Genomic DNA, 24075 nt, shown 5'->3' with positions numbered 1-24075 from the left:
CGAGTTGACACAGTGGGTACAGGTGCTTTGCTGAGCAAAGAGAAATGGGGTGGAGGGGTCACAAAAAGAAAAAGAATTATGTAGGGGCCCTTGCCCAAAAAAAAACAAAACAAAACAAAACAAAAAACCAGCATTTACCATGTGCTTATTCTATAAGGTTGCTAAAGGATATTTTAAAGTCTCCGTATCATATGTCATTTTAATCTTTGAGACAGTCCTATGGGATAGACAGTGACGGTTCACTTTCCAAAGAGTGGTATCTCAACTCTCCAAGCACACACGAAAGAATACTTCCATCAAAACCCAGGTGAAGTTCCCAATTGGGTCTTTACCGAGCATCAGCGGTAGGTGTGTGCAGTTACAGCTCTGAACAGGCTATGAACCTAGTTTGACTCCACAGAACACAGAAGAGAATCACTCAACCCTGTAGCCACTTTTGCCTAAACTAAATGTGAGCAACTGGAGGCAGAATCGATGACGCAGCCCAGGCTCATTTCACTGGCAGTGACGCTGGCCCTGAAACCCACGCCACCTTTCGCCATTTGCAGCTGCCTTTTGTCTCAAAATTAACATGAGGAGCCCACACCCAGCACCTAGGCACTGGGGAGGCTTAGGGAAGAGGTTTGCCATTGAGCATGAGGCTACCCTAAGCTGCCTAGAGTAGATGCTACACCAGCCTGGGCTTCACAGTGAGGCTCAAGCTCAAAAGAACAAAAATCTGGGGAAGACAGTCATGTTTAATTCAGGATTTCTTACAATGATCACAGGAGAAATTGTTCCCCTTCCTTTCTAATTATTCAAGCACTCTTTACTAGATTATTCAGGAAACAGTCTGCTGAGGCAGCGGTTCACCTCCCACAGAGGTCCTTCACGCTGCTTCCAGTCACGTGGTTCCTAAGTGATGAGTGGAAACAGCAGGCTTGTGGGGTAAAGTGCTCTTCCTCGAGCTTCAGCCCCAACAATCAATCACCTGGAGAACTTGATGAAACTCAGGATTTGGAAATTTTACATTTCTAAAAGCTCTTTGTAATAATTATCCCCCGGCCCTGGCAAGATGCATTCTGCAGAAGAAGAGCCTGGAAGAGCGCTCGATGTTAATAGAGATGTCGAATGAGCCTTTCAAAAGTCCCCGAATTGCCAGCCTGGGGATAGTTTTATCCTCAATAGCTACTCCTAAAACCGGAGCACGGTGTTGTCAACTTGCTAATACGCATGTTTCACGCTAGATGAGATGAGGCAGTCAGCAAAGCACAAACTCCAGGACCTAAGGGAGAGCGCCACTGTGCTACCCAGAAGTGTCAGCTTGGGAATTGCTTGAGCCAACTGTGAAGAATACACAAAGAAAAAGCATAAGATTGTTTGTCTGAACACAGACACATAAAACGTGTATAGAGAAGGCAATCAATGTTGACTGACCAGAAAATAGCAATCTCACTAGGGAGACAGAGACTCTAATAAGGTATGGAGGCACATGCCTTGAAGGAGAAAAAAAAGCCTTCCAAACATGCCTATCTTTCCACAGTCCTGGAAACTGCACAGCCTTTGTGTATTCTGAACTTTGAATTTATCACAGTGGCAGAAAGGCAAATGGTTAGCTATTAATTAGGATTTTCAATAGTCAAATGTGATTATTCCTAAGAGACAACCACGACTGTTCATTTAAAGCTGCAGTGCATAAACTACCCTCTGGCACCATGTTCCTCCAAGATGTCTTTAAGCAGTTCTCCCCTGGGCATGAGCACACAATGGCTTCCTTGTGTGAGTAGGCACCACATGAAGGCATTTGGGATTGTAAACCGTGTCCCTGTATCCTAATTTACACACACAAAGTGCATAGACCCAAGATAAAGGACTCCATCTCTCTAAGTCTCAGTTCCTTTAATAGTTCTCAAAATTATTGTAATTGAGTTGGATTAAAAAAGAAAAGTTACATCAGAATACAGAAGGTTGTAGTGGTGCCCGCCTGTGATTTCAGCACTGAGGAGGCGGAAAAATCGCTGCCAGGGCAAGGCTGGCAAGGGCTAGCAGACCCGCTTGCTTGCTTGCTTTTTTCCCTTTCTTTCTTCTTTCTTTCTTTCTTCCTTCCTTCCTTCCTTTCTTTCCTTTGTTGTTTGTTATGTAGACAGTGTTCTGCCTGCATGCCAGAAGAGGGCAACAGATCTCATGGTAGATGGCTGGGAATTGAACTCAGGACCTCTGGAAGAGCAGCCAATACTTTCAACCTCTGAGCCATCTCTCCAGCCCTAGACTCTGCTTCAAAATAATAAAAAAGGATCAGCCTGGAGACAATGACTGTAATCCTGGTACGGAGGTAGAAGCAAGAGGATTGGTGTTAAAAGTCGCCCATGGCTACAGGACAACTCAAGGCCAGCCTGACATACATGGGGTCTATCTGAGGAAAAAAACAGCAGACTGTATAAATTTTATTGGTCTTTATAGTTTACATATATTTTTACATAAAGTTTAATGTATTCTCATTGTTTCTATCTAAAATTTAACAAAAACCACACACTAGACAATGCACATCCATGACTTGGCTTAATTCAGTGCTAATGTCACTAGTTCCTAGTTATTTCAGATGATCTGAGGTAAGAGGCCTGCTGCCCTAAATGTGGGCACATCTGTGGATCCTAGGGGAGCCGCTAGCTCACCCATCCTCTTCCCAGGGCGGCAAGAGCCAAGTTTACAGCAGTTCTCCTGCGGTTGCCTAAAAGGTCTCTGAAGCCTCAGAATGGCCAAACACAGACATGGCTGTTGTGGCATGTATCTGCACTGTCTACCGAAGCTGGCTGTTGAAGGCTTGGTCCCCGGTGCTGTGGGATTGGAGGTGGGCTAAATAAAAGGAGGGCTCTGGCCTCACCAATGGATCAATGCGTGGAAGAATTCATAGATCAACAACCTACTGGCAATGACAGGAACTTTATGAGGTAAGCAGGTCTATGCTCCCACATGCTCCCGAGCTCTGCCTCGCTACCAGCCTAGGAACAACACAGTGGATTAACCTTAGGCTGAAACCTTTAAAACCTCGAGTCAAAGAAAATCTTCCTCTTGTGAGTTTATTCTCTCCTGTTTTCTTTGGAGGTGGAGGAGAGCAGTATTTTCAAAGCTGTATGTACAAGACTCCTATAAACAGACGCTATGGAAAACACCCTTGTGAATTTTACCCTTCCCCTCTCTTCCAGACCTCAGCTGAGGCAGAGCAGCTTCCCCAGCCAGGCTGACTCAGGGAATAGTCATCCAGAGTCGTTATCTGCCAAACTCTGTACCAGGTACTAGTGGTAGAAATAATCAGGCTTGGACTCATAGATCTGAGAGACCCCTCCAGCCCACCCTCGACCTTCAAACAATCCCTCCTCTCCAATCTCCACCCCACCTCCACCAAAGAAACCAAGAAACCAAAACAAGTAAAAACCAAAAACCCCACAAGTCTGGCTTGGTTCTGGATTCAGTGTACCAGGGCTCACAGGTTCAACTTCGTTTCTAGACTGATTTAGAAAACCACATGGTTTTCCTTCTTTCACATCAAATAAATGGCCCCAGTCACACAAGACAAGCAACTATATATTTTTTTTATGTATCCGAAGAATGGAATTAACATCTGGAAGGTGACATTAACATGAGTCGTCCAACGTAGAAATTACCTCATAGTCTAGTTTGTAAAAATCTCTCTGATTTCCGGCAATATTTACCCTTTCGCACTCAGTGCCAGGCATCTCACACACTAGGGAAAGTTGTACTCTCACATTTATTTATTTACTTTTGTGTGTACACACGGGGGAGGCAGGTCAAGCTTGCCTCGTTGTACATGTGAAAGCCAGAAAACAACCAGGAAGAGCCAGCTCTTTCCTTCCCACATGTGGGTCCCAAGGATCAAATTCAGGTTGTCGGGTCTGGTGGCAAACACATTTTACCAGCCAAGCCACCTCGCCAGCCTGAGTTCTAGCAAATCCACACTCTCAGACTGTTTGTTCCCTTACTAACAACTGGGCAGGCAATCCCATTGTTTGTTGTGTCCAGGTTTTGATGCTCGACCATTGAGATCTGGGCCTTAGCAAGAGGTGGGCATGTGTTTCCACTGCCTTCTCATATCTTCGCCAGTGAGCATGTAGCCCTACTGTGTGCATCGGGTACCATTCAAAACACAACCTCCTCCCAGACCTTAGAGTCCAGTAGGAGGAGAGACAAACACACACAGATGTAAACGGCACATATGCTCTGCTGGAAGAGGGCAAGTGCTCTAAAGAAAACAGAAAGGAGGGAGTGGGGTACGTGGGGCTCCGGGAACAGGAGAAGGCTTCCCATGGTAGAGAAAGTCCACTCTGATGGGAACATCTAAACAGGCGGGAGTGAGCCCTGTGGACAGTCAAGGCTGCAGGCACAGAGAACAGCACACACAGAGCACACAGAGGCTCTGAGGCAGAAGGGGCTGCCATCTTGGAGAAGCAGGAAAAGTCCATTGGTGAGCCTGGGCAGGCCAGAGTGGAGGGGAACAGAGCAGAGAATGAAGTAGAGCCAGCAGGAGAGACAGAATAAGGATACCTGGTGAACTGTCACGTTAACCGTACAGACAGAAACAAGAGCAAAGTAGCCGATGAGCCGTGCACCCTGACTGCATGCCATATGCAAAATCTACTGGTAGAGAAAGCAACCAATTCTTCCAACAGGGGCATAGTGGCCTCACACCATCTGAATTAAAGCTTTAGGATGTAGACAGGAAGTAGTCCAAAGCTCTACAAGGTGTGCTTCTCTGAAGGTTTTATTGTTGTTCCTACCTTAAGATGATTAAAACATCTACAATTAATTAATTTCTCTATCCATCTTAGAAACATAAAAGGGCTGGGTGTGGTGGCACAATGCTTGTAATCCCAGTACATGGTCTACGCAGGGAGTTATAGGCAAGCCAGGGCTTACAGAGTGAGACCTTGTCTCAAAACAAAACAATACATAAAAAGCAAACAAACTACACACACACACCAACAACAACAACAACAAAAACCAGCCTTGGTTATGCATGCCTCTAATCCCAGAACTAGCAAGACACAGATAGACAATCAGGAGTTTATGGTCATCGAGAGTTCAAGAACTTCCTGGGTCACAAAACAAACAATAACAACAGACACCCCCAAACAGAATACACCCCGTAATTTCTCAAAGGCAATAGAGGTCTTACTTTCAAAGTGTGGACTTTTCATGATTTTCAAACCTGTTTTATATCACAAAGTTAAAGGATTCAAATTATGAAGAATTTAGGAAAACATGCAAAACCTTAGTCAGAGATCAAGTCCTGCTAGGACACCCTTGGATTTGGTGGCTGATTCGTTGACATGGCCTCTTTTCGTCCACAGATATGAGGTACAGCAATGGTTCTGAATACTACAGATCATTCACTTCACCAGAGCCGAGAGCTGTGGGTGGATCGTTCTAGGGGCACATTCCTCTCTTTGCTATGCTGGCATGTGGAAGGTATCCTCACACACAGAAGCATGTCAGGAGAGCTGGGCTTGGTAAACACAATTAATGAGTAGAAGCAGCCGATGAGCCTACATAAAGAACCTCATTAAGGACTCTAACACTCTCTTCCCACTAATTAAGAAATGGTTTGAAAGCATCTCCTACACACAAGCAGATTGTTCAGTTCAACTCAGAAATATTCGTTGAGTGTCTCTGTCAGATGTTGGAGGCCAAGATGCCAGGGATGGGGAACTTAGCCTGCAGGGCTGGCTACACCTCACTGTCTCCTGGACACGGAAGCTCTGGGAAGGGCTGCAGGAAGGCACACTGGTGCAGAAGGTGCCAGAATAAACTTGTGCTTACTTTTTTTAAAAAGCCACTTACCTGAAACATCAAATGCCAGCAGGTCTAACCAAATATAAATTAGTGATGAAGATTAGACCTTCAAACAGCAATAAGCCAAGAGTTGGGAAGTGGTTTTGAAAGGAATTTGTAATAGGAGTTGCTCTTCAAAGTATCAACTGTTTGTTTCCATTTCATTGATATTTAAATCATCAGGAGAAAATCTGTACTCCCTATATGCACATACTTTGGTGAAAAGAGAATTGGGATTTTTAGATTCCACCACAACAGCCAAGGGCATTCTGGACTGTAAGGGCCCGCGGATGGGGAAGAGTGTTGTGAAATACTGTCTTGTGGACAAGGGTATTTACACTCCGGAACTCACAGCCACTGTGGCCACCCTGCGGAAGACCCGCTGCACAGAATGCCAGGTGATGGGTATTCATCAGTGATTCACATTCAGTGATGGAAAACAGAGACACAGGCTCCACCCCTGGTTGAGGAAGGATGGGCAAGTGGCTTGCTGGGAAAAAGAAGTCACTTTTCTTCAAGAGCTGCTGGTAAATTATCCATCTCCAGAAAACCCCACAGCCATGCTTATGCAAGCAACCCTAATGAATTAACTCGGAGAATTAAAACAAATAGTTGAGATAGTAAGAGGAGGACCGGTTTGAAAAAAGAAGGGGGTCAGAGGTAGTGGGAGGAGAATAAGAAAGGGCAAGGGGGGCAGACAATCATCAAAACACATTACACACTTGCATGACATTGTCAAAGTAGAGAATACCTTACAAAGAATTAAGGGCATTCTAGTCTACAGAACTATTATTAAGGTAATAAGGCTGGACTAAATCGAAGTATACAGATTGATACAAACAGAATCAATACAAATGAGTCATACTATTAAAAAATAAAAAACCACGTGAAAAGTTCATGGAAATATGGAACCCAGGGAGAGTGAAACAAGCCAAAGAGGAGACAGTGTTGGGCGAGCACCCTGGGGAAGGACAGGTCTGGAGAAGCGGAGTAAAGGCACGGGAAAGGCAAACAGCAGCCACAGCAAAGAATCACTGCAGCCTCATAAGCGCTGCACCGGAGCCTCAAACGATAATTCAAATATCATTGTCGAGCATCATAAACACTTTAGGTGGAAACATGGTGTGGTGGCCCATGCCTGTAACACTAGCACATGGGAGTCTGGGGCAGAAGGATCACCAGTCTGAGGCCAGCCTGAGCTATAAAAGGCCAAGACTGGGTCACAGAGTCAGACCCTGTGTCAAAAACAAACAAACAAGCAAACAAAACAGAACAAATAGTAAAGTTAGGGGCTGGAGCTGCAAAGCTTCCACAGACACTGGGAGCCAGCCAGGTCCAGGAGAATAGGAACCAGGAAGCCCCGTACTGTATGTACAAAAGGTTCAATTCCATGTAGTACGTTCTCAACAGAGACAGGCTGGTGGGTTGGCGTTAAGCACCGAGAGCACTGGTATCATTCCTGACAGTATCTGACCCCATAAACTAAGAGCCCAGAGGAAATCTCTAGACCTAAAGTCAGGACGGTTGCTTACATTTATGAACACCTGAAACTCCCACCAAAGAGTCTGGAAGACCACAAGTGTTTGAGAACTATCTTAAAACTCATAGACGCCAGTGTGGTGATACAGGCTGCAATCCCAGCCAATAGGGAGCCAGGAGCGAGAGGATTAGGAGTGGAACATCACTCTTGGTTGTGCAGCAGGGCTGAGGCTAGGCTGGACGACACAGTGAAGTCCAGGCCATTCTGGGGTGCGCAGTGAGACCTTGCCTCAAACAAACCAGGGCTAGTGAGACGTGAAAGTCCTTGCTGATAAACTTAAGTCCTTGCTGATAAACTTGAGTTTCATCCCTGGAATCCATGTGGTGGAAAGACTCCTGCAAATTGTCCTTTTATCTCCACACATGCGTATACCCAGTACACAGACCAAAAAAAAAAAAAAAAAAATAGTGTTAAAGAAAAAAAAACAATATTTATTATTGGAATTCCTACCTAGATCCTTTTCAGTAAATATCCCAAACCTAAGTTTTACCTTTTGTGTGTGAATACCCACATTCATTCATTCATTCATTCATCCATTCATTTATCTGTGTATTTGTTTAATTGCCCATCCATCCATCCATCCCATCCATCAACCTATTATTTTGACACAGTCCTGCAAGGCAGCCCTGACTGGCCTGATATGTGCTATGTTATTTCAGGCTAGCCTTGAACTGGAGGCAATCCTCCTGCCTGTTTCCAAAGTGCCTCAGCACACCTCCACACCTCCGTAGTACTCATTTATTTTAAAATCCTAAAGACACAAGCTGTTCTACAATAACCCTGATGACAGCATCTTCTTCCATCAGTCAATGGCAACAAGGTCTAAAATTCGACGCTGGGTAAGAATCTGAACTTGTAAAGTGCTCGCTTAGCCCAGGCAAGCACTTTCATGTAGAGGACACGCTGCGTCGCGAGGTGGGCTCACAGATGTACTAAGTTAAGTGCCTTGTCACCACTGCAATCCCAGCAACCCCAGCTCTGGAGGCTGGGAAAGAAGGATCCAAGGATCAGAAATTCAGGCTAAACAGTGAGTCTGAAGCAGGAAGTTTACAAAAGACCCTGTCTCAAACAAACAAAAAGGAAGAAAGGAAGAAAGGAAAACAGAAAGAAAGAAATTAATGGGCTGCAGCAATTAAGAGAGCATATAGCTCTTGCCAAGGACCCAAGTTCAGTTCCCAGCACCCACATCAGCTGGTCACAACTCCAGCCACAGCAGATCTGTGGCCTCTGGCCTCAGAGGGTCCCTACATTCGTGTGCACACGAGGATTGTCATGAATTCAAGAGTAGTCTGTGGTACATAATGGGTTTCAGGAAAGCCTGAGGTACAAAAATAAAGCCCTGTCTCAAAACAGCCAATAATAGTAGTAACAATAAATTAATTAGAAAGCTTTAAAATGGGGCTGCAGAGATATTTCAGCGCGCATGAGGACATACTCCTCTTGCAACAGACTCAAGCTTGGTTCCCAGCACCCCCACCCAGGGGCTCACGTCTGTAATTCAAGGTCTAAAATATCAGACACTTCTGGCCTCATTGCCATCAGCACTCACACACATATATCCCAACAGATAGCAGTCAACACAACTAAAAATAAATCTTTAAGAAAAAAAAACCCACATCAAATAAATGTAAAACGTTACATTTTCAAACATGAACTTGAAATAGTGTTTTCAACATTTAAAACAATCAAGGGCTGGAATATAGTTCGGTTGGTGAAAGGCTTGCCTTGCACAGGGGTTCCCAGCACCGCAAAAGGAAAAAGAAGTACGTTTATAAAGTATACAGAAGACGTTATATATTGCAAATTTAACATACGTTAGATTGTGCTACAGTAACTAAACGAAATCAACGTTACATGTTTTGTGTGTTTTTAATACTATGCTGAATGTCTGGGTGAACGAATACATTTTTCAATGAAAAAATTCCAGCGATGGGTTTAACTTCGATTCCTGTTTCACCAGAAAGCACGGCGGGGGCGGGGGTGGGGGTGGGGTCCAAGCATTCTGAATAAACTCACTGCCATTAATTAACTCCAGTTACGGAGGAGCAAAGGCAGAAGAAGAGAGAAACAAAAACTGAAAGAAAAAAAAAACCAGCAGAAAGCTGGCCCTTCCTAGTCAAGGAAAACTAACGCAGATTAACGAAGTAGAGCCACGTAGGGCTGGGAAACCAGATTCCTGCTTTAATCTGGTGAACTGAGAGTAAATTTGGTGGCGCTGGAAGCCAAAGCTACCGAGGAAAAGCAGCCTGGTCCGGCATCGACTCCTTCAAACACCCTCTTGGGACCAGAGCCGCAAGGTTCTAACTCGGGTCGCTAGCCATACACGCGTGAGACTGTGGGGTCCCAGTCTGTAGCCTGCTCCCGGCCAGCCCAGCAGAAGCACCCCCACTGCAGGCAGAGACCGGGAGCCGGCGGGGCGCTCACCCGGAGCCAGGCCACTCACACCCGCCGCCAGGGTCGGGAAGTCTGAGAACTAAGTGGCCGGGCGGGGACACAGCGCAGGCAGCCGAGGAACAGGCGCCAAGCTGCCGCGCTCGTTTGTGGGGGGAAGGAAGGAGTTTTGGGGGCACGATCCGGAATGCACTCGCTGACTTCAACCCATCCCCGGCCTGGCGGAGACCGCCCGCCCCGCCGCAAGCTCCCCGGAGGCCCATCGCGCTCCTGGAGCCCGGGCCCGCAGTCACTTACCCAGCTCCTCCGCCTGTAACCGGAGCGGAGCGCACACCGCGAACAGCAGCGCCAGGACGCCCGGCCGACTGGCCCCGGTCCCCATGGCCTTGCCGGGCTCCAGACCCGCAGGATCGGCCTCTCGGCCCGTCCCCGCGCCACCGCTGCCCGCTTGGGGCAGCCTCCTCCGCGGCCCGGCGCGGCGCGGGCACCCGGCACGGATCCCTCTGGGCGGCCCGCGCCCGCGAGAGGGCGTGTCCGCCCCGCCCAGCCCCGCCCGCCCCCTCCTCGTAGTGACCCCTGGAGCCACCCGCCCTCCGCTCAAGGGGAGCGCCCAGTTTCTTCCCGTCCCCCGCCTCCCCCCTCCGCTCCACCTGCCCCGATCCACGTGAACACGGAAATCAAAAGTTCACCTGGCGCGCAGGCTCGCCGGGAGCCGGGTGGCTCACGGAGACTCCGCCCCTCGGGCGATTTGTCAGCTCCTCCGCACTTGGAGGTCCACCCAGGCGATGCAGGGCACCCGAAATCTGATGGGGTGATGGCGGTAGCCGGCAAAATCCAGTTCACGTTCATTCATATTCTTTCTCCCTCTCTTCTTCTCTCTGTGTGTGTCTGTCTCCGTCTCTGTCCCTCTCCCTCCTTTCTTTCATTCATTCCGTTGTTTAGCTCAGCTGTCTGCTCCGCTGGGTGCTTAGATCCACGCGGCATTTACAGAGCTTCAAAATAATCGCCCAGTACAAATTGCCGAGGGTGTCCTTGGAGCACATTTGGGGGAGATCTAATTAGGTGGATGGTGGGAAGGTTAGGGGAGAGCATTGAATTCGCGACCAGTCTGTTTAGAGGAGTAAACCTCCAGGGTGGCCGGGGCTCGGTAGACAGGTGGGTGCCTGACCAGAAGTGGGAACTGATGTGCAGAGCAGAGCCTGTAAGAGAGGCTTAAGCGACAGTGTCCTTAGAGTCCCAAAAGCTTCATACCGACCAATGACTGATCGGCCTCTGCGAGATGATGGGAAAGTCTTGAGAGAGGCATCATGGGCCGCTGAAGTGTTCAGAGATTATTGCTGAGTTCAGCTGGGATACCGGCCGTGAAACTGGGCAGAGAAAGGGTAAAATACTTGTTTTAATGACCATCTCCTTTAGGTTGCCCTGACTGTCCTCTGCGGGGCCACAACCTTAGCACCATCTCGCGGCCTCTGGGAATTATTACACCTAGAGGTGCAATGGGGGAGGGAGACTAAGTGACTAAGGAACGTGAGACCCTCCAAGGCCACGTGATCTTTGGAATCCTCTCCACTCCCCAACTCCAGTTGTGCGCTGGCAGGTATGTGTAACTTTTAACTTTTCGCCTTAAAAGCCTTTTTTTTTTTTTTAAGATTGAGGTTTCTTGTTTGTATTGAGAAAGATTTTCTTGTATCTCTGGCTTGTCTTGCCTTTGCTAAGTACTGGGAGGCTAACCTTGAACTTCTGGTCTTGCTTTCTCCACCTCTCTGAGTTAGGGAAATAACAGGTCCGCACCACCCTGCCTGGCTTACACTTTAACTTTTGAACTTTTGAGATTTACAGTGAGATTTGGCAGTGGACTTTGCCCTCTCCACTGTAGCCACCTTACAGGAAAGAATTCCAGTTTTCAAAGTGAAGCTTGCTCATATCTGGGTCCAGCGCCAGCCTCTGACTCGGGAAGAGTCTCTGTCTTCAGGTTAACTCTCCTCGTTGTCACAGAGAGGAAATAAATATGTATATAAGGATTAGCATGTAAAGGAGGTACTTAAATAGTAGATACTTAAATAGTTCAAATCAAAAGTAAATATACTTTCATGGAAATATTAAATATCGTTTTACATACTCCATAAAAAGTTATCTTGATAAGGAACCATTTACTAACTTCATCTCTCCCTTTATTCCTTTCCTTTTAAAAAATAAATTGTTTTCGAGACCAGCTTGGTCTACAAGAGCTAGCTCCAGGACAGGCTCCAAAGCTACAGAGAAACCCTATCTCGAAAAACCAAAAAATAAAATAAAAAATTGTCTTGTTTGAGACAGGGTCTAATTGTGTAGCCCTGGCTTATCTGGAATTTGGAGATATCCCCCTGCCTCTGTTTCCCTGGTGCTGAGATTAATTTTGCACCACAACAGGCTTTTAGCTAAAATTTTAAAAATCACATTTTTGTTTGTTTTGTGTATATGTGTAGACCCGCACATGCTGAGGTTAGAGGGCAGTTTGTGGGAGTTCCTTCTGGCTTTTCACAATGCAGGACCCCAGGATAGAACTCTGGTCAGTCAGACTTGACTGTGGACCCTTTATCTGCTGAGTCATCTCAGTGGCCACAGCTTTCCTTTCTCTTCTGTTTATTTCTAAGAAAGTGAATTTGGACAGCCGCTGGCTGGCTCTAACAGGTTTGGCTCTGTGAACCATGAATGAAGCAAAGACAATCAGAAGCATTGTTGGCCAGGGAGGAATTCATGGAGTGGGTCAGGTGACCTTTTCCATCTCAGTCAAGGCTTTGATATGAATAGTTCTGTCTTTCCACACTGAAATCCTCAGTCTGTTAAAGGGAAAGATTTAGGATCTGGTAACAAGGAGGATTCAGAAAGACCTACTGGCCTCGCTGCCTTCCATTATACTGTTCCTTTCTTGAATAGGAAAGAAATGTCTCCATAAGAAAAACCACAAGAACCAGTGATGGCGGATAAAGGTGCTTGCTGCTAGCCTCAAGACCAAAGCTCATCTTATTTGTATGTATAATATGCATGTCCTACTTTGCTTGAGTAAGAGAAATTAAGTAGAATTGCAGGCCTAATATGTTTTTAAAGTAATTAGAAAATTTCAAAATAGATTTTGCTTCAATCTGATGACCTGATCAATTTTATCCTTAACCTTGAGTGACCCTGAGTATGATTCCATGACTAGGAAGATGAGATTCTGAGGTATGAAACTGAAACCTTATTGGCCTCTCTCACGCTGTCAAGCTTGGACAGAAATGGGGTCTTACTGTTTTGATTTTGAGATAGGATCCTCTATAGTCTGTGCCATCCTTAAACTTTAGCTTGCTTTGTATCCAAGGATGGCCTTGAAGGCTTGATCCTCCTGAGTGCTTAAATTATAGGTGTCTATTATTACCACAACCAGCTTCCTTGTTGACTGAAAAATCCAAACAGCTTGTTACTGTTAACCATTGGAAAGCCGTGTCTTTTAGGTCTGGAAAGAATTGTTGACTGCTATAGCTTAAAATGGGAAAATACAATCTAATTTTTTTTTCTTTCTCAGTCCAGACACTCAAGCTTTTGTTCTACAGCTGTCCTTGCTGCTCCAGAATAGCTGACTCTCTACCTTCCGGATAATTGTCCCGTCTCCATTGCAAGCGCATCAGCCCTTTTGTAGTGATATTTTGTTTGTGTTTTAACAAATAAAGTTTACCTGAAGATCGGAGCGCAGAGCTAACCCACTAGAGGCCAGGGAGTGGTGGCACACACTTTTAATCCCAGGACATGGGAGACAGAGGTAGTTGGATCTCTGTTAGTTCAAGGCCACCCTGGGCTACTCAAAATTGATCCAGTCTAGAAGAGTAACAGAGCTCACAGAAAGGTGCCCAGCGCTTGGGATCCCATGCCTTTAATCCCAGCACTAGGGAGGTAGAGACAGGAATGATCTGGCTGGGTGGAGAGAGGAATATAAAGTGGAAAGAGACAAGAGCTCATTGCAATCTGAGGAAGCAAGCAGTCTGAGATGCAGTCAGAGGAGGCAGTCTGATGACAGGATCGCCCTTTTGGTCTGAGGATTTGTTAGAAGTAAAAGGTCTCTAGTGTCTGGCTGCATTGCTTCTCTGGTCTCTCAGTTTTCACCCTCTAATATTGGACTCTGGGTTTTTATTAATAATATCAATTAGAATTCATATTACACCTTTCATTCATTTAGATAGATGGATAGATAGATAGATAGACAGACAGACAGACAGACAGACAGATAGATAACCAGCCTTTTCCTCCTACTTTCACAGATTTATCTAAATCAATGTCCTTGTTTGAGTCTGTGACTCTCAGTCATGGTTGGGAGGCAGGTAGGTGGGCGTGGCACTGGTGTAGCTGAGAGTTTACACTTTGATCCAAAAGCACAAGCAGAGAGGGTGAGCTGAGAATGTGATGCACTTTTAGAAAACCCGCCCACTGTCACCTTCTTCAACAAGGTCAACCTCCTAATCATTCCCAGAGAGTTCCACCAACTGGACACTAAGTATTCAAATAAACAAGGCAATGGGGATCACTCTCATTTAGACCATCACAGACTATAACCCCCTGAAACTGTAAGCCCAAATAAATCCTTTCTTCTGTAAGTTGCCTTGGTCATGGTGTCTTTTTTTCCTTGGTTTTTCAAGACAAGATTTCTCTCCAGCTTTGGAGCCTGTCCTGAAACTTGCTCTGTAGACCAAGCTAGCCCCTCGAACTCACAGAGATCTGCCTGCCTCTACCTCCTGAGTGCTGGAATTAAAGGTGTGCGCCACCATCACCCAGCTTATCATGGTGTCTTATCACAGCCATAGAAAAATAAGAAAGAGGAGGAGGAGGAAAAGAAAGAATAGTGTCTTAGTTAAGTTTCTATTGTTGTGAAGAGACACCATGACCATGGTGCCTCTTGTACGGAAACATTTTATTGGGGCCAGCTTACAGTTGGAAGGTTTAGCCCATTATCATCATAATGGGAAGCATGGCAGGATGCAAGCAGACATGGTCCTGGAGAGGTAACTTGTTGGTACCCGGGCCTTTTCCCCTTTCTTCGAGGCGCTATGCAGGGCTGTATCTCCTACCAGCCTAAGCTTCCTGCCATCTCTGCTCACTGCACCAGCTTGGGGGATTAGCTTAGAGAGAGCTTTGTCCTCTTGATATGGTAATTCCACCTGCAAGCAAAGGTTCCCACCAAGGTGCCTGAAGCGTCACGGCAGCTGCTTGCACCCCCTCCCCTCAGTTCTCAAGCCACTGGCGCCAGGTGGCCAACACCATGATCTCACTCCCAGGTGGGACGGGGCTCTCATCCTTCTGTCCCCAAGGATATAAACTCGACATGTGCTAAATAAAGTTGACATTTACCCTTTGGGCAAATGATCCTGGTCTCTCTGTGTGTGTCTGTTTAACTCCTAGGATATTGATCCAGGCTCATGGTTCGGTATGGGAAGCGTGCACTCTTATCGGAGAGTGGGTTTTGCATATTCGGGTGGGACAGTAGCTGAAAGTTCTACGTCTGAATCTGAAAGCAGCAAGAAGAGAGTGAGACACTGGGCCTGACTTTTGTATCTGAGACCTCAAAACCCAACCCCAGTAACACACTTCCTCCAACAAAGCCATGTGTACTCCAGCATGGCCATGCCTCCAAATAGTGCCATTCCTGATGGGCCTATGGGGCCATTTTCATTCAAACAACCACAATCAGTATACTCTGGGATGAATAAAAATGCTTTTCTTAAGCAGACCTTGTAAAGAATGACTAGATGTTCACAAAACAGAAAGAAAAAAGAAGAATAAGAAACCAAGATCTGGACAGATGGCTCAGCAGTTAAGAATGTGTCCTCTTACAAGAGGACCCGAGTTCTATTCCCAGCACCCTCATCAACCAGGTGGCTCACATGCCTGTGACCCCATTCTTCTTCTGGCCTGTGGCACTTGCCTCTGCCTCCATGGGCACATATACACAGAGATAAACAGAAATGAAATAAGTATATAAAATAAAATAGGAGCTGGGTGATACTGGAAGGAAGAAAAAGCACAGTACCCCTAAAATATGGGTGGATAGAATAAATTTTCCTTCTGATTTCAGGCATTATAAGTTAGACTTAATAACCCAAGAAAATTTTCAACACCCTTTGAGCCAGGAGTAGTAGGGCTAGCCTATAATATCAACTCTCAAGGTCGAGGCAGGCTACATAAACCTAACCAAAGTAAAGAAATGAATAGGGAGCTGCATCATAAGACATTAATAAAGTGTAGTAAGAAACAGGTGCCGTAATACATGCCTGCAGTCACCATTCCCTGAAGACAAAGGCAGGAGAACCATCATGAATTAGAGGGCAGTTGGAATTATATATCCAGACCTAGTCTCAAAACAAAACAGGACTGTTGAGATGGGCCATCCCTTAAAACACTTGCCAGGCAAGTCTGACCCATGTTTGATCCCCAGGACCCAAAGTGTAGAATAAAAGAACTGTCTCCAGCAAGTTGTCCTCTCACCTCCACACCCTTCCCCCCAAGGAAATAAACGTAATAAAAAATTAAAAGCAAATGATAAGGGGGGCTGGACAGATGGCACGGAAGCTAAGCTTGTTCTTCCAAAGGCTCCCGAGTTCCATCCCTGCTCTCATTTTGAATGACTCAGAACTGTCCATAACTTTAGCTTAAGAGGCTCCCATACCCTTTTCTAGCCTCTGTGGGCACGAAAACACATGTGCACACATATAGACACACACAAAAAAGCAAAGCAAATAAACTACCACCAAGAGGGGGAAATTATAGCAGGAATGGTAAACAGCTGTATTACCTAATAAAGAACAAAGAAAATGGTCCATGACAGAGAAGGTCCTTGGAGTAGGCATGGTGATGCATACATTAATTCTGCCAATTGGTGTACCAGGCTTTCTCTTTGGGGGCCATCAACCAGTTCCCAGATGGCATGGAGACTTATTATTAGTTATGAATGCCTAGCCTAACATAGGCTCATTTCTGGCCAGCTCATTTCAATCAACCTGTTTCTCTTTAACTGCCTTTTATTTTGGGGCTGTTTACTTTTCTTTGCTTCTGTATATCTTACTTTCACTGTTTCTTGTGGCTGCTGACTGGCAGTTGCCTGCTTCTTAACCCCCTGTGTCCCTCTCTTTCTTCTTTTCTTCCCTCCTATTTACTCTCAGTCCAGAAGTCCCACCTATCCCTCTGCTGCCTGGCTATTAACCCGCTCAGCTTTATTAGACTAATTAGGTGTCTTAGGCAGACCAGGTGAAACAAATGCAGCACATCTTTACAGGATTAAACACGCACCCTTACATCATTAAACAACAACAACAAACCAAAATCCCCTGAATTTGCAGAGAACTCAAAAACACTGCCAATAAATTTTATCTATTTTACAGAATATGCTACTCAACAACCCCAGAACAAACCCTCTTCCTTTTTTTCTCTTTTTCCTTTCTTTCAAAATTTTTTTATTTATTTTATTTTATTATTATTATTTCGTCTTTTTTGAACAGGATCTCAGGTAGCTTGGGGTGGCCTTGAGCTCACTAAGCTGGTGAGGGTGACCTTGCCTTCCTTATCTTCCTGTGTTTACTTCCTGAGGGCTGAGACTGTGCCGCGGATTGGACCTTGTGAGCAGGAGCAAGCGACCACTTTGGACTCATTGGTATAACATAGACACACCAGAGAATGGGAAATAAATCTAACCAGAACTGAAGGGCCTTCTACCTCAGTGAAATTCTTAGGAGTCCAGTGGTGTGGGGCATTGAAAAGAGATTCCTTCCAAGGTAAAGGATAAGATATTGCACCTGGCCCCTCCCATCTCCAAGAAAGACTCACAGCAGTTAGTGGGCCTGTTCGGATCCTGGAGACCACATTCCTCACTTGGGTGTGTCACTCCAGCCCAAATACCAAGTGATTTGGAAAGCTGATAGCTTTATGTGGATCCCGGAACAGAGAAGGCCCTTCAACAAGTTCAGGCTGCTCAACGACTTGGATCATATGATTGATCCAGCAGATGCAATGGGACTCGAGTTGTCAACGACAGACAGGCATGCTGTTTAGAATCTTTGGCAGGCTCCTATTGGTGGATCACAGAAGAGAGAGACCTTTGGGATTCGGAGCAAGGCTCTACCATCATTTGCAGACATCTATTTTCCCTTTGAAAGTGGCTCTTTGTCTCTATTGGGTCTTAGTAGAAACCTAAGCTGCCAATCATAAGCTGGGTGTTATCTGACCCACCAAGTCACAAAGTAGGACATACACAGCAGCAAACCATTATCAAATGGAGTGCTATATGTTAATAGGTTTTCTGTCCCGAATGATGTTTCTCCACTGATGCAGTAAGCCAGATCAAGCTGAACTGAAAAAGTGTAACAGCAGGTTTATTGTGAACAACTGGAAAGGTTCATGGTCTCAGAGAACAAGGCCAGGGAAGCTACATGCCCAAGTCAGCACAGGAAAAATTTTATAGGTTGTAAGTGAGGGGTGATGATGTGTCCGCTACAAGCTGGGTTTGTGCCCAGGTATGGTCAAAAGCTAAGCACTTAGGCAGGGACTTGGGTAACCAGCTGGCAGTTTTAGGGGAGGACGCTGCAATAGTAGCCAAGGATACCAAACTAGGCTTTTGGTTTCTTTCTTTTGTTCAGAGACTTTCTGAGCAGGCAGGGTTTGGAGAGAGGGAGACACAGGAATGGGGCTTCCAGGACCATGCAGGGACGAGGTGGAGCGTCCAACTGAACAAATAATGTAGTCAGACCTGAGCAGGTCCTGAAAGTGCAAGCAAGTTACATGAAGAAGTTGGCCAAATGCTTATGGTTTCTACTCCTGCTACAATACTGTCTGCTGCCAAGCATGCACTTAGAGCTTCGTGGGGTGTGCCCTGTCCAGTTGAATGAAGAAGAGAAGACTGGGGCCCAGTTTATTTATGGTTTAGCATATTATATAGGCAACACGCAGATATGAACGGCAGCATTACAACCCCTTTCTGGGCCAACTCTGAAAGACACCAACGAAGGAAATTCTTCACAATGGGCAGAAATTCAGGCCATACACATAGTTAAACAGTTTGTTTGGACAGAGAAATAGCCAGATGTCATGTTATTAACTGATTCATGGGCTGTAGTCAATAGAGTAGCTGGATGGTCAGGGACTTGGAAAGAGCATGATTGGAAAGTTGGTGGAAAGACATTAGGGGAGGAAGTACGTGGATAGATCTTTCCAGAGGGATGAAGGGCGGGAAAATATGTGTGTCCCATGTAGATGCTCATCCAAAGGTGGCTTCAGCACAGGAGGGGTTCAGTACTCACCTAGATGGGATGGCACATCCTGTGGACAGTCAGTCTCCCCCCCCCCCAGCCATCCCTGTCATTGTCCAAAAGGCCCATAAACAAAGTGGCCTTGGTGGCAGAGAAGGAGGCTATGCCTGGGCTTGGCACGTGGACTACCACTCAACAAGACTGATGTGGTTGCTACAGCTGCTACTGAATGCCAGATCTGCCAGCAGCAGAGACTAACACTGAGCCCTAGATACGGCAGCATTCCCTGAGGTGGCCAACCAGCTACTTGGTGGCAGGTTGACTCCCTTCCTCCATGAAAGGACGTTTTGTCCTTAATGGAGTAGATATTTATTTTGGTTATAGATTTGCCTTTCCTGCACGTAAAACTTCTGCCAAAACCACCATATGTGGACTTACAGAGTGAGTTATCCACTATCTGCATAGTATTGCTTCTGACTAGCCAGAGAGGTGTGACAATGGGGCCATGTCTTATTTCAGGAAAGCATTTAATTGGGTGGCTTACAGTTTCAGGGGTTTAGTAAATTATCACCACGGCAGGATATGGTGGTGTGCAGGCAGACATGGTGCTAGAGATGTATCTGAGAGCAATACATTTGATCTGCAGGCACCTGCAGTGAGTTGAGACATTGAGTGTGGCTTGAGCATGTATGAGACCTCAAAGCCCACCTACACGGTGACATAAACATACTTCCTCCAACAAGGCCATACCTACTCCAACAATGCCACACCTAATAATGCCACTCCCTATGAGCTTAGGGGGCCAATTACATACAAACTATCACAGTCCACAATCATAGAATCCACTGGTATCACCAAGCTCCCCATCATTCTGAAGCAGTGGGCTTATGAGAATTATGAAACGGTCTTTTGAAAACACTGTTACAGCACCAATTAGTGGCAGTCTGGATGGCTGGGGTAGTGTTCTCCAGAAGGTGATATATGCTTTGAATCAGTGTTGAATATATGGTATGGTTTTTCCCCATAGCCAGGACCCACAGATCCAGGAATCAGACCCACTAGAAAAATTTCTGCTTCCTGTTCCTATGACCTTAAGTTCTGCTGGTCTAGAAGTTTTGGTTCCAGAGTGGGGTATTCTCCCGGAAGTAACCACGGCAAATGTTCCACTAAACCAGAAGCTCAGACTTCCCCCAACCACTTTCAGCTTCTGAAGCCCTCAAGAAAACAGGCCAAGAAAGGAATGGCAGGGTAGGAGGGGTGCTTGATCCAGACTACCATGAGGAAATTGAATTCTTTTCCACAATGGAGGTAAGGAAAATTATGTCTGTGGGGCCCAGGATCCCTTAGGGCTTCTTTTGGTTCTACTTTGTCCTATGATAAAGTCAATGGGAAACTACAACAGCCTAATCCAAGCAGGATGACAAAGGGCACGGACCTGTCAGGAATGAAGGTATGGGTCACTTCCTAGGAAAAGAGCCAGGATCTGCGGAGGAGCTTGACAAGGGTGGAGGAAATAGAGAATGGGTAGTAGAGGAAGGCATTTATAAATACCTGTTAAGGCCATGTGACCAGTTGCTGTAAAGAGGATCATAATTTACATGAGTGTTTCTTTTGTATTTTGTTAATAATGCATTTATTTAGATATTTGTGTTCTCTTTTCTCGATTTCTTTACCATGTAACATCAACTAATTTCATATTTAAAGTTGAGATACTGAAAGAATGTTCCTCAAGGGATATTGGCCCCTATTCTATATTTTAAAAGCATTTGTTGTGGTATGTGGGATAGTTATATCATGTTAGGCGTAATTACAACCTGGTTATTGTTTTTACACAATAACAAGATATGATTGTGTATTAAACTGGCAAGAGGTGGACATGTGATGGCTATTCTTGGTTGTCGACTTGACTATATCTGGAATTAATTAAATGACTGGGCATACCTGTAAAAGAATTTTTTTAATTAAATTACTTAATGTGGGAAGATACACTTCTAATCCAAATCTTTGAAGTGGGAAGAGCCATCTTTAATCTAGGCCACACCTTCTGCTGACAGACTACATAAAGGACAGGGAGGAAGGAAATTCTCGCTTTTCCCCTGCTTGCTCTCACTCTCCCTAGCAAGTCCAGTTTTCCCTGGCATTACAAACCACTTTTGGGGGATTCTGACATACACTGAAGACCAGCTAAGACACCCAGCCCAATGGACTGAGCAACTACTGGATTCTTGGACCTTCTTTTCATAGGCAGCTGGGCTAGCTGGAAAACAGCCTGTGAGATCTACCCCAGCCTTCCCACTCCTGTACGTGTGTGTGTGTGTGTGTGTGTGTGTGTCTGTGTGTCTGTGTGTCTGTGTGTCTGTGTGTCTGTGTTCTGTAAGTTCTGTCCCTATAGAGAGCCCTGATTAATAGTCTCTGGATTGAGACTTTGCCACCACAGGACTTTTCCCTTCCTCTCCCTGTATCTCCATTCCTCTTGGTCCTTTTCTAAGTCTCTCCTCACCTCCTCCTGGAAATGTTTTTGTCTCCTTCCCACACCCTTTGACTCTTGGTTCACTCCTAGAGCTTACTCTGTCTCTGGCCACGGGTTTCTTTCAGAATTATCCCCTGACACTTTACCTGCCTTCTTTACTCTCTTTCCCTCCTCATACTCAGGGATTCCACTAAGGCTCAAGGTCTTGTTGCAAATGGCTTGGCCCCAGCGTAAACTAGATAATCAGGCTTAGTGGAAAAAAAAAAAAAAAGAGAAGAAGGCACAGTAGATTTCTAAATTCTTACATATTATGACAACTTTTGACATTATCCAACAAGCAGGTAGCCATCCTGACCCAGGACAGAGACTTTGAGGAATCTTTTAAAGAAACACAATTGGGTCTAGAGCAGACCAAGTCCCAACTCGAGCCAGCTTTCCAGTAGAGTAGAACAGCATGTGACAATATGCCAATATTATTCATTCCCAAAGGACAATTGAATCACTGTACGGCTGAACCCTACTGGGGTTCAAGGGAGGGACAAGAGCAGAGAGCAAAGAGTTGCAGGAAACTGGACACTGCAACTTTATTCATTATGGGCGGCATTTATTCGGAGCAAATTCAGCTCCAGACACTGGACTTGAATGCAGGAGGAGTTCAGGCTCCAATTCCTTCCATTGTAGCAGCTTGGCGGAAACGTTCAGTGGTTGGTGGGGTCAAGGTTCCGTCTGGCACCATAGTGGCCGGTCCTGGAGGAGCTGGGGTACCAGTTGGCACGGGAGCAGGGGGCTCGGTGCCTCTATTGTTTACGCTCACAGGACCTCCCATAGCCATTTGGCCCACCCTGTTCTTGTTCTCCGGCATCAGTGCACGTCCCCTTGAATCCTTGCTGTCGCTACATCATTTCTTCTCGTTGCTGGGGCATTTCTTCCGCACAGCGCCTGTGCTCCTCTTCCTGCCTCAGCTCTAGCTGCGTTTCTGAACCTCTTGATTACGCAGCTCTTCCGTTCTTTGAGGCTCTTCTTGAGCCCTCATCAAATCCCGCCTCATTAGCATAACCTGGGGCTCATGATGTGCCAGGTCAACAGTAAAACCTTCACTCTGGTGCTGGCCTGCTGCTGTCCATTTGCTGGTGTTGATGAGTTGGCTGCTGCTGCTGTTGCTGCTGCTGCTGCTGCTGCTGGTGGTGATGTTGATGTTGCTTCCTTGGAATATGGCTCTGCTTCTCCAAGGTAAAGGTTTTATTGCTCTGCATGTTTGTACCCTGGACTTCGATTTGAGCACAGTGAAATGTCTGTCTCCCAGTCCTTTCTCACCTCGACTTCCTCTGCTCACAGTTCTTTGCTCAGAGTAATGGCGACCTTTTTAATCCTTTCAAATAGTGTCACTCCCTGGTGACTACGCATTCAAGTATATGAGCCTACTGGGGCAATTCTTATTCAAGCGACTGCAAGTCCCAAACAGAATAAAAGTTAGCTTAGCTTAAAACTTTGAACAAAAGTGTTAAGAGTTAGAAACTTACATATATGTATATATATTAGGTGTTATATATATATATATATATATTTTTTTTTTGACTTTTCAAGACAGGGTTTCTCTGTGTAACAGTTCTGGCTGTCCTGGAACTTACTTTGTAGACCAGGCTGGCCTCAAACTCACAGAGATCCACCGGCCTCTGCCTTCTGAGTGCTAGAATTAAAGATCTGCACCACCATCAACCACCCAACTATATATAAAAAAATCTTAATTTGCTACAGCATACCATATATGTAACTTGGATTTAACTCTTTAGAAATATAGAGGTATTTTAAAGATGATTTGTTCTATTGAAATGGTTTCCTACATTTCATTTTTCTTAGACAAAGGAGGCAATATTAGGCCTCCAAGATGGTATGTTTTATGGTATTTTCCATTCATTAAGGAGGCAACAACAGGCCTCTAAGATATTTTGGATTTAATAATTTTCATCCTAAGAGTGAAAAATAGTAGATGAGGACAAAACTATGAAAAAGTTTATGAAAAATAGGGTCTAAAAACAGCATATGATTGATTAAGATTTTTAAGTACCTGAAGTTATAATAGTCTATTCCGGTTCACAGAAACTGACTTAGAACTGTATGTCTAACTACTCGTGTCTTTGCTAACTGTGCTCAACAGCAGACTCCTAAATTTTTTTTTTTAGATAAGGAACAACATATGTTTGAACAAGGTTATAAATTCTATTTTTTTGTGGGGGGTGGTATTTTGAGACAGGGTTTGCCTGTGTAAAAGCCCTAACTGTCCTAGAACTAGCAATGTAGACCAGGCTTTCCTTGAACTCGGAGATCTGTCTGCCTCTGTCTCCCACCACCGCCCAGCAGTTTATGAATTCTTAAGGTCCATTCAAGCTAGAAAAAACTGACTTGAAAACGTATGTCTAGCCTCTGTGTCTTTGCTAAGGCTTTACCTCTTTCTCTTTGTTAGGCTTTACCTGCTTGAGTCATACAAGAAACTATGATATTCTGTAAAGGTACATTAAAAAAAGGATCAGAAAAATAAGGTCCCCAGTTTTCTGTGGATTGTATTTATAATTCTAAAGAATTTTCAACTGAATCTTCAATTCAAATTT

The 24075-nt window shown here is 45.3% G+C and overlaps 1 protein-coding gene and 1 long non-coding RNA gene across 2 annotated transcripts in view; one reads left to right on the top strand and one right to left on the bottom strand.

Moving 5' to 3' along the window:
- Dcbld1 (discoidin, CUB and LCCL domain containing 1) overlaps positions 1-10264 on the bottom strand; it is an 84573-nt gene extending 74309 nt beyond the window's left edge. Inside the window, exon 1 of the mRNA XM_087911012.1 lies at positions 10055-10264. Within this exon, the coding sequence (XP_087767138.1) occupies positions 10055-10139 (85 nt within the window). The 5' untranslated portion in view covers positions 10140-10264. The remainder of the gene's footprint in view (positions 1-10054) is intronic.
- Positions 10265-10384: 120 nt separating this feature from the next.
- LOC125394552 (uncharacterized) lies at positions 10385-14355 on the top strand. The gene is made up of 3 exons (XR_007230262.3): positions 10385-11354; positions 12674-12766; positions 13299-14355. It is a non-coding gene; the product is annotated as an uncharacterized LOC125394552 (long non-coding RNA).
- The last annotated feature ends 9720 nt before the right edge of the window (positions 14356-24075 follow it).

This window comes from Myodes glareolus, chromosome 1 (assembly GCF_982192425.1).
Source record: "Myodes glareolus chromosome 1, mMyoGla1.1, whole genome shotgun sequence".
Classification (NCBI taxonomy): Eukaryota; Metazoa; Chordata; class Mammalia; order Rodentia; family Cricetidae; genus Myodes; species Myodes glareolus.
This window is presented reverse-complemented; position numbering and strand designations above follow the sequence as displayed.